The sequence below is a fragment of the Pezoporus flaviventris genome, unplaced genomic scaffold (genome assembly GCF_033815535.1).
Source record: "Pezoporus flaviventris isolate CSIRO_AGI_PZ_B2104156 unplaced genomic scaffold, CSIRO_AGI_Pfla_v1 ptg000213l, whole genome shotgun sequence".
Taxonomy (NCBI): domain Eukaryota; kingdom Metazoa; phylum Chordata; class Aves; order Psittaciformes; family Psittacidae; genus Pezoporus; species Pezoporus flaviventris.
The window spans coordinates 8,533,720-8,549,122 of record NW_026892761.1 but is presented as its reverse complement, the minus strand read 5'-3'; the positions used below and the strand labels follow the sequence as shown (position 1 = coordinate 8,549,122).

Genomic DNA, 15,403 nt, shown 5'->3' with positions numbered 1-15,403 from the left:
TATTGCATATTTACACAAGACTGTCTGCAGGTCTAACCTGAATTGGATGCAAGCTGACCTGATTCTCATATACGTCATCTACAGTCACTGACACCCATTACAAAAAAAAAAAATAAAGTAGTTTAATGGTAATTTATGGAATCCATATCGCTATAGTCTCTTGTTGATACTGCTAAACTAAAATGTTTAAATAAAGACTAAATCTAAAGGCACAGTGTTTAAATGTCATGGATCATTAGGCAGCATGAAAGAGGGTAAGTCACCCTGTTGAAGTGGTGAGAAAAATACTATTTACATTCTACCTTTGTGTCGTGTAAGATTTCCTTTGCATCACACTATGTTATGCTGATAACAGGAGCAATAAATTGACACTTATACTTTTACACTGTCATAAAAATACGCAATTATTTTACAAGTAAATAACCAAATTGCATCCCTACTCATCAAGACAAATGTAAGTATACTTAGATTGCACATTAAGCCAGTGAATAACTGCAGAACAGAGAGGACTGGATGAGTGTCAATGGAAAAAAGATGGGTTATGGACATCTGGGAGAAATGAGGCTGAGAGAAGCAGCAGGGCTTGTTCTATACTGGCTTAGGATGAAGTTATCCACCCGCAATTATTGCTCAATCACAAAATCATTATTCCAGTAGGTACTTCTGAGCTATCCAGAGGGATTCAGTTCACTCTGAATTTCCTCAGTTTCCCCGTGGAAGTGTTGAAGAATGATAAAGAAAACCAGGATTTCCAATATCATCTTCCATGGCAGAACACCCACTAGTGAAATTCCTACCCCCTGAACAGGAATCAAAGGCTCTGAAAAATGAAATATTCTGACAGATTCCTAAATGCTGCTCCTTTTTAAACTAAATGTGCTTTCCACAGTGCTGTGTGGAAGGGGAAGAAAGCCTCTAGACTTCTGTCAATTCTGTCCAAAGAGAAGAATTCAGCCTGGGGCAGTAACTCGTTCTCACAGCATCCTAATGCACAAATCCTTCACTAAAACAACTCCCTTCCCTGCTCAAGGAGGACGAAGTTGCTAAAAGAGACAAGAAACTCTAAAAGGCCAGAGAGTGATTCTAGTTATCAGGAGAAAAGGGAAGATCCAGTAGAGTCCTGCATATTTCCAAGCTGACTGTCAGAATATCTTCTCATGGATCTCAATTTCTTGGTCTATGGTCATGACTTTCTCCCTGACTCCCTGTAAGTTTTACCTCTCTAGAGAATGCAGTGTGCATGGAGCATTGCTTTTGCCACATAAAGCAGATAGTATTTATGCACAGAAAATATAGTTGCATTTTAATTTTTTAGGGAAGCATTAGCTATCTTTAAGTCAAGAAATCTCTCAATTTTCTTGAAGCAGGTACTCACTTATTTAAAGACTCCTTCAGTAGTTGAATGTCAAAATGTTTATTGCAAGAAGATATCCCAAATAGGTCATGGCCAGCTAGAAGATTCTTTGGCTGGTGGAGTCTGAGCTGTTCATCTACCTTTCTGTTTTTCTGAATGCCTCTCAAAGGATTATTTTGGTCTCAGTTTGCTCAGCAGACCTTTATTTCCACACTGCTACTGTCATCCTGTAGGAGTGCAATCATCTAGTATGCAGTGAGATCAGAAGAGTTTTGTGTTAAAAACCCTGGTGCTTGAGTAAAAACATAATAAAGATTTCTTTTGCTTTAATTTCACAGTCAGTGTCTATATAACAACTTAGAAATCTCAATTTTCAAATATATTTCAGTTTCTCATCTGGAGAATGTGAATTACTGTACTTTTTCATTTTCTAATCTGGGCTAAATTCATCAATATTTACAAAACTCTTTGTATAAACAAACATGAGCAAAAACCTAGAATAATGACTTTGTGTTTTGACACTGGCATTTACAAGTGCATTCAGTTTGTCTTCCCCAGCATTATGAAATACCTTGCCCCTGAATCTCTCTGCCTGTGACAGAGATTCTCCTTGTGTAGTCTACCCGTTCTCCTTGGGCACTTCTACATTGCAGCATTTTAAAAAATGCAGGACACCTCACAAGCATTTTAGAGCCAAAATAGCAAAAGCCTTTTTCCAACAAGGACAAAGACTAGAGGTCAGGAGACGGGAATTGTGTAATATCACAAAACAAACCTCCTGGAATTACAGGTGTTAAGAAAGAAAATCCACCACCAAACTAAAGGTCTTTCCCACTGAGGAGTTATTTTGGTAATATTTAGTGTATTTGAAATGTGCTGTATGCAAAGGACTTGGTTCACTTTGCAGGCGCTCGCTGCTATTGATGTGTTTATTGAAAGGTCAGCTGCTGTTTTGGTGCAGTTTCCAAGCACACCTCAGTCTCTTAAATCCCGGTAAGGATTTCGTAGCTTGATGGGATTTCCAAGCTTTATTTAAAGAATATGTAACTATTGTTTCCCAAGTGGTAGGACTAGCGATTCCTTCTGCTTAGGAATCAGCAATAAAACTTGGATTTCAGGTACTCATTAAATATTTTAGTAATGAAAAAATATGCTGTGATACAGCCTTTCTGTACCTCTACAACAGTCTCTGTCAGATCTTCTGCGGAAGCATCAGACTGGCAGATCATTTGTCAAGGAACATTCTCTCCTGACATCTGAGACTGCAGAAATGAAATGACATTTTTTCTGTAGCAAAATTGAAGCATAGAAGAATATGTATAATAAGCTATTTAGTTTTCTTCTTCACACATTTCCTGGTCTTTGACCTAAAAGTACACCTTGCTGTGGTACAGAAATGAAGAGGGTTTTTCACTCAACAGTGGTCATTGCCTGTTACAGTCATCAGAAAATATTGGGAAGTCATATTGATAGACATCTGTGGGACAAGGGTGACATCTTCACCGGTACAGGTGCCTTGGTAGAGTGATAGTCCTGTGAGGATATGCCCCCCAAAACTCAGTTCAAGAACCCTGTAGTGTCATACTTAAGAAAACCCTTGATACGTTCTAAAGGTCACAAGAAAAGATCTTGTGAAAATTAAAAGGTTTGTTTTGAGGTCTCTTAAAAGGGAGGGGAGAAAGTCGTGAAGGCTGAAAATGCCCTTAGAACTGCACTTAACCAGAAATTAAGGCAATCATTAGCTCTCCCAGCTCCAGGCCTAGCTGAGCAACAAATACCCGAGCTTCTCTGACAGAGAGTTATGTCATGACCACAGAAGTTAAATAAAACCTTTTCCATTCTGTAATTTGAAAATAGCTTATTAGTGAAGATTTCGTATTAACAGGGTGGATTCTTTGCCATAGCAGCAATGAACATAGAAAGATTGACCTGTGCCCAGTTTAATCTTGACGTGCCTATTCCATTGAGATTCTTCCACAGAGATTGTTTCACAGACACTAAGCTATGACCCTTCAAATGAGTTCATTTTCATTCCTTAAATAGACAGGTGTCCACAGAACATACAAATTGTCTCTTCCTGTCTGGTTTCTCGGAACTTACCGTTGAATGAAGCCCAGACTGCCCTTGGACAGCAAGGGCAGCAAGATGTGTTCTCAGTAGAACTGGTTCAAAGAAAGCAAATCACAAGAATATTAACTTGTTGTGGTGTTTCACAGAATCATAGAACCATAGAATAGTTAGGAAAGGACATAAAGATCACCAAGTTCCAACCCCCCTTCCATGGGCAGGGGCACCTCATACTAAATCATCTTACCCAAGGCTTTGTCCAACCTGGCCTTGAACCCCCCAGGGGTTCCTGGGCAACCCATTCCAGTGCCTCACCACCCTAAAAGTGAAGAACTTCCTCCTTATATCCAATCTAAACTTCCCCTGTTTAAGTTTGAACCCATTACCCCTTGTCCTATCACTACAGTCCCTAATGAAGAATCCCTCCCCAGCATCCCTATAGGTCCCCTTCAGATACTGGAAGGCTGCTATGAGGTCTCCACGCAGCCTTCTCTTCTCCAGCCTGAACAGCCCCAACTTTCTCAGCCTATCCTCATACAGGAGGTGCTCCAGCCCCTGATCATCCTTGTGGCCTTCTCCAGACTTGTTCCAACAGTTCCATGTCCTTTCTATGTTGAGGACACCAGAACTGCACACAATGCTCCAAGTGAGGTCTCATGAGAGCAGAGGGGCAGGATCACCTCCTTCGACCTGCTGGTCACGCTCCTTTTGATGCAGCCCAGGATGCGGCTGGCTTTCTGGGCTGTGAGTGCACACTGAAGCCGGCTTGTGTTAAGTTTCTCATCGACCAACAGCCCTAAGTCCTTCTCTGCAGGGCTGCTCTGAATCTCTTCTCTGCCCAACCTGTAGCTGTGCCTGGGATTGCTCTGACCCAGGTGTAGGACCTTGCACTTGGCATGGTTCCCTAAAAACAAAACAAGAATCCAACTAAATAATAATGCAAATCTTTGTACCAGCTTTAATTTTAAAGCCTGCCTCAAAAGTGCTCTCATCTTGTAGCCTGCATAGTATGATCCCATAGAAGAAAATCACTGGAATAGAGGGGCAAAACTGGGAAGGACGCACAAAAATCATAGAAGTCTGCAGTGAGATGTCATGCTTTTGTACATTTTTCTCTGTAGTGACCACTGATACCTCAGTCTTTTATTATTATTAATTTCACTGTGAGACTTGTGCCTTTATGGGTCTCAGGATCCATGTCAAACCCATCTTCTGATTATTCCTCTGCTTGTCCCTTTTCTAACATACCCATCAGTCTGCACACTCTGCATCTTACCATCAGACAGATAAAGGGGATTAAGAGCTGAGTCACAAAATGCAACTTGGGAAAGGTGAAGAAAAGGTAGTATGGGGTGGGAGAAATTAAGTCCTCATTGTAGTGTTTCTGTCTTTCCTGGAAATCCTCTGGTTTATGGGAAGCTTTCTGTCTTGCAGCAAGATTCACACACAACCTCTCTGCCTTCTTTTGCAAGGAGAGGACAGAGCACTGAGGACCCAGCCGCCCTGTGCTGCTCTCTGTACTAGCACCATTCCTGTCTTCACTTAGAATCTGAGGGTTACCCCTCTCTCTGAGGGTTACGGTGCAGTTTCCGATTAAAATTCTTCTGGAAATAACTGATTTTTGTCAGAATTAAATGGCTGCCAACACTAAGAGTGAAGGGAATTCTGCCTTCTTAGAGGATGCACTCACATGCCCTTTTCATAAATAGGTGGTTAGTCAGCTAGATAGGGTAAGAGCAGCCCAACCACCAAACGCTGTTACTGCTCAGCTCCCTGTGTTGTTTTCATTCCATCATTTCAAAGTGCAAATGCTGAAGGAAGACTGAACTGTCCATCCACCTGCGCACTGCAGGATGACTACCGCAGCCCCCCATGCTTCATGCAGGTATGACCGGGGCCCCTTATAAATAAATAAATAAGAGGAATAGCTGAAGGGGAGCATCCGCACAACGCCGGCAGCTCAGCTCCGGCGGGGAGCGGGTGCCGGTACCTGCCCCATGGCCGCGGCAACACCCGGGCAGGTCGGCAGGTCCGGGCCGCCGAGAGCCCTCCGGCAGGGCGCTGGGGAGGGCGGCGCTGGCGCGGTGCCCTCCTGCCTCGCCTGAACCCTTTTACGAACCGCCTGCCCCGCGTCCTCCCCGGGCCGGGCTGGCCCCACCTCATCGCGCCCGGGGCTCCCATTGGCCCCAGACGAAAGTCCAGCGGGCCTCCCGGCTGCTATATATGTACCTATAGACGGATGGGCGCCTGTCACCGCGGCGATGAGCGGCTTCAGCATCCTCCTCCTCCGGCGCCCCGCCCTCACCTGCGGCCCCGCCGCGCACGGAACCTCCGGGCTGCGGCCGCTGAGCTGCTCCCTGCGCGCCCCGCGGGGCCGCGGGCACCCTCTGGCCGCACTGCCCGGGCCGCCCCGCTGGCCGCTGATGGGCAGCCTGCCCGACGTCCTCTGGAAAGGGGGGCTGAAAAGGCAGCACGACACGCTGGTGAGGCGGGCGAAGGGATGGGGATGCTGCGGCGGGGTGTGGGGGGGAGCCGGGAGCGCCCCGCACTCACCGGAGGGGGGTTCGGTCTCTTCTACATCCCCAGGCCGAGTACCACAGGAGGTTTGGGAAGATCTTCCGCATGAAGCTGGGGGCTTTCGACTCAGTGCACATCGCAGCCCCTTGCCTCCTGGAAGCTCTGTACCGCCGGGAGAGTGCCTGCCCCCAGCGCCTGGAGATCAAGCCCTGGAAAGCCTATCGGGACTTCCGCGACGAGGGCTACGGGCTGCTGATCCTGTAAGTGGCGTCGGCAGCGCACCTGCGGAGATGCGGAGAGGGCCGCTTGCTCCCTGCGGTCTCCAAGGTGCCTGTGGATGCCGCGGGCGGGGGAGCAAGCGGCCCCAGCCTCCCCTGTGTGGCTGTGCCCGTGGCTCCCCTCCCTCCCGGAGCCGGCTGCATCCCTTGACCCCGTGAGGCGGCTGCGGCGTCAAGTTTGCTCCCGTCGGGGCGGTGAAGGCGCATCCGCGCCCCGCGCTGTCGGGGAGGTCCCGATGCACATGCTGCCGGTTTGGGGCTGTTTTCTTCTTTCTTCCTTCTTTTAGCCTTTCTCTTCCCAACCTGGCTGTTTTTAATTCAATCTAGGGAAGGAAAGGACTGGCAGAGGGTAAGAACTGCCTTTCAAAAGAAACTGATGAAACCCAGGGAAGTTGCGAAGCTGGATACCACAATCAACGAGGTATTGTGCTTTGAGAAAGTTTTTCTTTATTCCCACTCCCTTGGAATCCTGGGAAATAAAGGCAGATCAAATGTTCCAGTTTACGTGGATAGCTGTTGACTACAGCAGTAAAACCATGAGTTGATACTCTGAAATCAGCCAGGAAAGACAAACAGATTATCAGGGTCTGACCATAAGTGAGACCACACAGTTGACATTGTCTGTCTCCCCAAGAATAGCAATATTATTCCACAATGATACAGGCACCTGCAAACCCAGAGTTTTTTCTTGTTTTTCTTGTATTCTGTGTTTTTTGCCTTTATTCCTTCATCCTTTTTAACCTTTGTGTTCCTCACTGAATTTGAGGAGCATCTGTGATAAAAAGCTTAATCCTCCTTATTGTGAAACTCCTATTGTCCCAGCATCAGACTGAAGCTTTGAACCCTGTGGAGGAAAGCTCAGTTCATCAATGTACAAGCAGTAATAACATGAGAGTCATGTAAAATCCAGACATATTAAGACAGAGGGAAACTGAATCTTGTTCAAAGAACATAAGTATTCCTCTCCTATGTGAGTTTGTTATCTATTGAAAAGACAGATGAAATGCTAAATTACACGGGGTATTTATTAGTTGATGTCATTTTATTCCCTTTTACTCTCTCTCTTCTCTCCACCACTTAGGTCCTGGAAGACTTCATGCACAGAATAGATGATGTTTGTAACCACAATGGACAAATGGAAGATGTCTATTCAGAATTCAACAAATGGTCATTTGAAAGTAAGTTGGCTTTGCCTGAGAACAGTATGCATTTTGTACCTTCTAAGGCATTTCAGTTAAAGTATGGTCAGTGAGAAATGTGTGGGCTGATCATTTCCTATGTCACCTACGATATGGGAAGTGGGTTGCAGAAAAGCCAAGGACTAGCAGTACACTTGCAAAATTCAGCAGCAGGTGTACAGACTCTTCTTCTGGTCATCTATGTGGCTTCCAAAAAACCTCAAACATAAAAGTGGCTTATAAATCCAAAACTGGGGGGAATCACAGTTCATTTTTCTCGAGTGGGATCAGAGAGCACTCAACTGGTTTTGGCCATCTGATATTTGTTAATTATCAGCAGCACATGATCAATGAATCCATTCAAAACAGTGAAGTGTATTCATTGTAAACAAGGGTTGGAAAATCCCCTTTTAAATGTTTACATTGGGATTGAGAAGCACTGGCATAAGTTACCAAGACGGGAGCCTCCACCTTTAGAAACTTTTCAGAGTACACTAAGGAACTGTGTGCCAGGAATGACTTAGGGCAGAAGAAACTGCACCAGTGGTTCCCAAAGGGAGGGATGGTCAGTTATAGTGTGGAGCTAACGCTCTGCCAGACACATCTGCTCTTGGCTGGCTCATCTCAGTAACCTGTGTACTGAGCTCAGAAAGTGTTTGGGTGTGGTTTTTCTTTCCACTCTGCGGTGATGGCTGCTTTTAGAAAGGGAGAAATAGGAAGTGACAGCTTTAAAACAAGAAAAAAGCAAGTGGGAAGAGGTGGAATCTGGTGGAGTGTGGGATGCAGCCAGTGTTCGCAAGTGCTTTCTGGCTGTGGAAAGGGCTAGAAGAAGCTGGAGTAGATGGCTTCTCCAGCTCCAGTTTTCTGCGACTCAGTTCTTTTCAGTAGCATTGCCAAATATGCCAGCCCTGCTTGGCAGAATGATCTGCTGCTTGTGAGGGGATCCATGTAGTTCTTCTTTTTTGTGAAGAAACTGCTAATGTAAGGACACCTTAGCTAGACATACTGCTTCCTGGGTCTGAGGAAAATGTGCAGAAGGTGTTTTGAAGTGCTGCTGTCGTAGGTGCATATCATAGAACGTTTTTCAGGCTAATCCAAGCCATTCCTTGATGAGAAATGGTGAGACCATGCACCCTTCTGTTTGTATCATTTAATTATAGTATTGCTTAACAACAGGTATCTGTCTGGTGCTGTACGGAAAGAGGTTTGGTCTCCTACAGAAGGATGTAGAAGAAGAAAGTCTGAACTTCATCAAGGCAGTAAAAACGGTATGAAGGAGTCTTTACAGGGGCTGTTTTGATTTTCTACTCCTATTAGTAATGAGAGGGTACCTGAAAAAAAGAAACTCGAGCTTCTGTGCTACAAGTGTATTGGTAGCCTTGCACATCCAAGGTGACACTTATATGTGCAAAGCTAGCACTGAACATCTGACAGTCTCATTTATAAAATGCCTAAAGCTGTAGGGGAAAAATATTGTGTGGACATCAGGGTAATCCTGGAAATAGAGTTGTCAGGTTGGTTGGTTAACTTTCCTCTCCCTGTGAGACACCCATTGTGCAACACTGCTGTTTGTTGAGTGGGACTCCTGGAGTTGTGTGGGATTATGCAAATACACTGGGCTTGGAGATTAGTCACTCCTGCAAGCACAACTGATGTGCATTTTGCTGCAATGTGGACTCGGGTGATATGCATCTGCCTGATTTTAGCCTAAAAATCTAGACCAGGTACCTATCTTTTAGATGGCAAACATTAGGCTCCATCTGTTTTCAAGGGAGAGAGAGGCACTGCCAAAGAGTGGCTTCCCCCACTCTAAAACAGGTGCCTAAAAGAGGATGAATCACTTGCTGGAGATGTCTCCTAACCTCCTCTGGCTGCTGCTGGGTATGATTCAAGTAGATTGAGACCCATCCTTTTGGTTCAGGTTGGAATACCTGCCAGAATCTTGACTTCCTGAAAAATTGCTTCCTACTTTGCAGTCTAATGTTGTTCGGAGATTGCAAGTAGATAGATTAAAGAGAGATTTCAAAAACTTTCTCTCCACCACAGATGATGGCTACTTTTGGAATGATGATGGTGACCCCTGTAGAACTTCACAAGGGTTTGAACACAAAAGTCTGGCAGGCTCACACAAAAGCATGGGATGATATATTTAAAACAGGTTATTGTCTCAAACACAATTTCTCTCCTTTCCCTTTGTCTCTGCTTGCTACTTGGTGGAATTAACTTCCTTCATACTTTCTACTGCCCTGTGCTGCTGTTCATTGCTGCCTTCAGCGCAGATTGAGACACTTGCTGGAGCTAACCACAAAGGTCTTCCAAGCGTGAGAATACTGTTGTCTTATGACTAACACTCAGGTCTGCTTGTAGGGCAATACCCAATCCCCAGGAAAGCCCCAGAAATTTAGGAGCTAGCAACACTGTGAGCCAACTTTAATCTGTCATAAAATGAAATAATCAGAAAGTGTATAAACTCTTTAAAGGTGAGGTATATGGGTAAGAAAAGGGACTGCTCTCAAAGGCACCTCAAAGGGAGTTATTTTCTTGAGAAACAAGAATTTTACATACAACAAAAGCCTGTTTGCTTCAGTAAAACAAAAAAGAGAGAAATTATAGGTTTTCTGAACAACCTGGAATATAGTCTAAACTCTTAAAAGCATCAGCAATCTAAATCCTAAGGTACAGTTTGGCTTTTTGACAACATTTTTGACAACAATGTCTAAGATGGATTGGCCTTCACATTACAAAAATTACTCTAACTCCAGATATGAAGTTCAGTTTCTCTTTTTCAATATTCTTCTAGATAGTGACAGTTATAGGTGAAGATTGAGAGGGGGTTTGGCACTTGCATGATTGAGATGCTGAGCGATATATTTCTCTTAGGTATTTGAGTACTTGGTATGTCAGGACTTTTGATCATGCCAGCCACATATGCACTTATTTATTGCTTCTTAGTTTATGGGCTTTAGGAAGGACACTTGAAACCAGTTTTGTCCAGAAAAAACAGTTTGACACCTTCACTTGACAGAAAGAGCTCCTTACTAGGAACTTCTCTAAACAATTGGGATATTCATGAGAAAGGGTGGCCAAACTCTAGTCCTCTATATTTAAAAGCAAACAAACAAAATGTAAAAATTTGACATCTATTTCTGCCTTCCCTTAGTAAATCAAAGGCTTCAATTTCCCCTCAGGGAGTGTGAGTGCTAAGTCTCTTTGATTTTCTAACACCTTGATCCCCTTTGAAAATCCAAGCTAATAAATTTTACATGCTTGTATTCCTGTTTGCTAAATATTTCACTCAACACATCAGTGATTTCCATTGCTAATTTAAGAAAGCAGAATTCCTAATAGTTGGCAGAAGCTCCTTCTGTTCACAAGTGATTTTTGTGATCTATTTATTTTTTTCTGTCTGAAAGGTGAAAATGGCATTATTTATTCAGTATAATGCTCACTGCTTGACAAAAGAGCACAGCTTGGTATCTTCTTTCAAAATCCTGCATGAAACATGCTTTTGCTTTTATTATTACAGTATTTATAGTGTTTTTCCATTAATCACCACCTGCTCCTCCCTCCTCAGCCAAGCACTCCATTGACTGTCGACTGGAAAAACACTCTGCAAACCCTCAGGAGGATTTCCTGTGTGACATCTATTCTGGAGGACAACTTTCCAAGAAGGAGCTGTATGCTGCCATTGCAGAGCTCCAGATTGCTGGAGTTGAAACGGTAAGCCTGCCTTTCCAAGAGCTCGCTAAAATTAGCACCCTTCCAACTCCCTGCTTTCTTCCATCACGTAACCATCACAACATCTGAGAGTGAGCTCACCCTGTAGTACCTTTGGTGGCCTACGTCCAAGTAAATTTTTACCTTAAGTCACTAAATTCTTCCTTCTGTTCAGTACTCCTAAAGAACAACTGGGATGGCTCATAACCCCTTAGGCTTGCAAAATACTGCAAAACAGCGACCAGCCATAGAGGCTGCTTTGAACTTTTGGCAACTTCATGTTTCTGTCACCACCAGTGGAGGTCTTGCATTTCTTTTTGCTTTGTTTCAGACGGCCAATAGTTTACTATGGGCTTTGTATAACATTTCACGCAATCCACATGTTCAGCAGAAGCTTTTCCAGGAAATACAGAGTGTGTTGGCTGCTAATAAGGGTCCAAGTGCTGAGAACCTGAAAAATATGCCTTACCTAAAAGCATGTCTGAAAGAATCCATGAGGTAAAGTTCTCAAATAACTTGCAAAAATCAAAATGATCACAAAGGTTTTTACCAGCCAGTGTGTACTAGGGAGAAAGAATTTTCTAGTATATATAATTTTGTTCACCTTTCTGGTTAAGGGAAACTATGATAAATACAGGAAGAAAAAATGCTGGAAATTTAACCCATTTTGTTTCTTTCACTGTAGATTAACACCATCGGTGCCATTTACCACTCGCACCATCGACACAGATATGGTTCTGGGAGATTATCAGTTGCCCAAAGGGGTAAGTCAAATTAATTCACCTTACTAGAATATGTTGTCATTGCTTTACTGTCCTTAAACCACTGAAGTTGGTCATATTTCATTCTCAAAATTACTTTGCCCAAGGACGAATCCCTTGGAATTTGCACCAAGAATTCCCATAAACGGAAAAGCATACCTGCCTGCACTGCTTTTGCAGTTAGACAAAAATAGTTTTGTGTGCCATTTAAAATTTTTTGTCAAATTTTCCCATGATTTTCTTAGAAAATTATGACCTTTTTGGTGTTGGAATTAATCCTAGGAGAATTACACAACATCTTCTATGAAAACTGCCTCACCTTTACTGTTGAATTATTTTGTTCCATTAACAAACTGATTCCCTTGGTAGCTCGAAGCCAATTTGTAATGAGACTCTCTTTCTATTGCTTTGTTTATAGACCATACTAATGATAAATAGCCATGCCTTGGGCTGCAATGAAGAGTACTTTAATAGCTGGACTCAGTTTAAACCAGAGCGCTGGTTTCAGAAAAACTTAATAAATCCATTTTCTCATGTTCCATTTGGCATTGGGAAGAGGATGTGCATCGGACGCCGCGTCGCAGAGCTACAGCTTCACTTGGCTCTTTGTTGGGTAAATACTCTAAAAATGGCATTTCATAGACAGTGCCTGGTTGTTGAACAAGTAACCTAATGAGAAGATCTAGAAGCCATAGCACGCTGACCAAAATGTCTGTGTTTCAGCTCATTCGCAAATACCAAATTGTAGCAACTGATGACAAACCAGTAGAAACACTCCATTCAGGAATACTGATTCCCAGCCGGGAGCTTCCCATTGCGTTTCACAGACGATAAGGTATGTGTCTAAGGGTCTCTTGAGTGCAGGAGGCTTTTCTTTGAACCTCATTTAGAATTTTCATAGGATCACAGAGCAAATGTCTGTCTAAACTTTACTCTCACAATGTGAGATTTATTAAACACCATCACGTTCTGTTATTTTTAACAGAAAATATTCCATGCACTAAGAACACAGGTTTTGTACTTACAGCTCTGAAGTTTGCTGTCAAGTTTTAAACTTCATGAGAGCATGTCTTCTGTGCATGGTGCAGATCAGAAACAGAGAAATCAAAATGTACATACCATTGGAGAAAACAAAATAATGGCTATTATTATACCTTCTCCACTGCATTTCTTGAAGATTTTTCCCGGAAAATGGCATTTGATTTTGAGCATCAGTGCACAGATTAAAAAGAAAATACCCTAGTGAAGGAAGAATGCATCAGTGACCAACAGAGTTTTGAGAAGAAAAAAATATTTTAGGCAGAAGGGCAGAGAAAAGGAATACCCATTTGTAAATAGCAGTGCAATGGTGTAACTTATTATACAGGTTTTGCTTCCAAAAACTTGAATGCAAGATTTTCTCTGCTCACAAGCTTATACAAATAAGAAAAAACAAATAAAAAAGCTTATTTATGTAAAAATCTAAATGGGAAAAGTGGGTCTTTGGTCTAGAATGAAGTTCTCAAATTAGAAAGCAAGTGACATTTAAATACTGTGAGAGAGATTTTTTTTTTGCTGGCCAACACCACAGGAGAAAAAATCCCCCAGCAGAATCTGAATAAGGGTATTAATTCCTTTAACTGAAGTTTGTTCAGAGCTATTTGCTTTTAAATAATAGATCACTCTGTAGATTCTTTTTCTGTTGAATACAGCTTGCAGAAAATAAATGACACCCGTGCTGCTGCCTTCTCTGAAAAAACTCATATCAACTGGGAAAGTCAAAGCCTATGCTAACCAGTGGAGAAACTGCTACACACATCCCTTGAACAACTGCTGAGCCAGGAACAGCACCAGGAAAATCTCCCATACTGTTTTATTGGGAGAATGTGGTTAGTTAGTTCAGCTGTGCTTAGCAGTGTTAAAAGGAAAGAAAAATACCATGCACGTTCATATACCTATGCAAATATACTGATTTAGTGCAGCTGAGAGGGACTGTACAGGGTAGAGCTTGACAGTGAGATGTGCAGTGTTATGTACAGTTCTTATTAGTGACCAGTGAAATTATTATAGCCTCAAGCTGTTCTACAGGCGGGCTTGGAAAGAGCTGGCTTCCAGTCTGTGGGTATCATACAGGACACCTGGGGAACAGCCCCGTCTGAACGGCCCTGTTAGCTCAGATTTGAGGAGCTTTGAGAAGTCAGCCTAAGGGGAAAGAAACTTGCTTAGTCTTTATCAAATTGCCAATGTCACGAATTAAACTGAGAAGTAAGATGGCAGTCTGTAGCAAAGGTAACAACAGGGCTTAAAAATTAGGATAGTCAAAGAAATATACTTTCCCTAACATTATTTACTTCCTTAATAACAGGGAAAGAAAGACAAAAGGATATAACAGGATTTATTCCTCATTCCTGTGCAGTATTTTGATTCCAACAGTTGCAGTACTATAGAGTACAGAGTATACTGCTGCATACTCTGCTCTTACCCTTAGAGTTTCATGCCTCCAACTCCCACACAAGCCATTTTATCATTACTTTATTGCAAAACCTTAGTGGTCTTTTATTGCATGAAAGGCCTTATCCATAAATAGAATCACTAGAATCCTATGGGTTCTGCTACTATTAAAATTATGATTATCCTAACAGGATAGTTACTTTATCAATGAGTAATATAAAATATGTGTTTCAAAGAACCACAGGAAATAAGGATCCTAAATATTTTTAAGAGGTCTATTTCTTGTGGTGATTTCAATATCTGTATCTGAAGGTTAAAGTTGTCGCTGCCCTGCATGTCATACTGTATGTTAGCTGTTACAGCCATTAGTGTATTTTCCCATGATGCAGTTTATATGTATGACATGAATGGTTATTTTTATTTTTTTTACACTCTGAAATGTTACAACTTCATGGCATTTGTTGGTCTGTCTCCTGCATTTTTTAGTTTTCCTCTGCTGTTTGTAAGCTGCTGCCGTATTACAATGTGTAAGGCGATTTGTGCATTATCTGAACCTTTCTAGTCAATTTGGTAATAGTAAATTTTATAATAAAATAAAGATTTCTATTTTTTTGTCTATAAATAATTTTCCATAGTTTATTATAAAGTCTTCGTAGCATTACAAAAACCTTGTCATTTGTGGTAACTTCTTGCATCAAGTTGCCGTGGTGCTTTCATTCCTCTGCTTAATCTCCTGCATAGGCTTGGACTTGAAATTATACAAAATGCAGTTACTTTAATGCAACAGTGAAAAAATTCCTCTTTATGGTACCCCCAAGCTGCTTCACTGTGCCTGTAATGACACCCTAGCTGGGAAACCGTTTGCAAAGCCCAGTTCTGGTAGGAGGCTGCAGTGTGCACTGCCAGGCACCTGGCCAGCTCTGGTGTGGTGGATCCCAGCATAGCAATTGCAGGGATGTAATGCCCTGCAGCATGGAGCTTTGATGCCAGACTCCTTTTGTGCCATTAGTCTTGCTATTCCTTCAGTCTAGGCTAGCCCCACTACTTGGGAAAGTGTTAAATCCATGCTGACAGCCTGTTTACCCCTAATCCTATGAAACC

The 15,403-nt window shown here is 42.6% G+C and overlaps 1 protein-coding gene across 1 annotated transcript; it reads left to right on the top strand.

The window, feature by feature from the left end:
* Nucleotides 1-5,658: 5,658 nt before the first annotated feature.
* Nucleotides 5,659-14,689, top strand: LOC133262461 (1,25-dihydroxyvitamin D(3) 24-hydroxylase, mitochondrial). Its single transcript, XM_061441656.1, has 12 exons — nt 5,659-5,904; nt 6,008-6,198; nt 6,544-6,637; nt 7,298-7,394; nt 8,571-8,662; nt 9,441-9,552; nt 10,969-11,114; nt 11,443-11,609; nt 11,797-11,875; nt 12,291-12,485; nt 12,596-12,707; nt 13,564-14,689. Exons 1-11 carry the CDS (start codon nt 5,683-5,685, stop codon nt 12,704-12,706), a joined length of 1,506 nt encoding a protein of 501 aa, XP_061297640.1. The 5' UTR covers nt 5,659-5,682; the 3' UTR covers nt 12,707; nt 13,564-14,689.
* Nucleotides 14,690-15,403: the final 714 nt, after the last annotated feature.

Excerpts from the sequence above, each read along its gene's own strand:
- LOC133262461 (XM_061441656.1), top strand. The coding sequence starts at position 5,683 with ATGAGCGGCTTCAGCATCCTCCTCCTCCGGCGCCCCGCCCTCACCTGC. Across the intron at positions 9,553-10,968 it reads GGATGATATATTTAAAACAG|CCAAGCACTCCATTGACTGT; the intron begins GTTATTGTCTCA and ends CTCCCTCCTCAG. Across the intron at positions 12,486-12,595 it reads TTCACTTGGCTCTTTGTTGG|CTCATTCGCAAATACCAAAT; the intron begins GTAAATACTCTA and ends TCTGTGTTTCAG.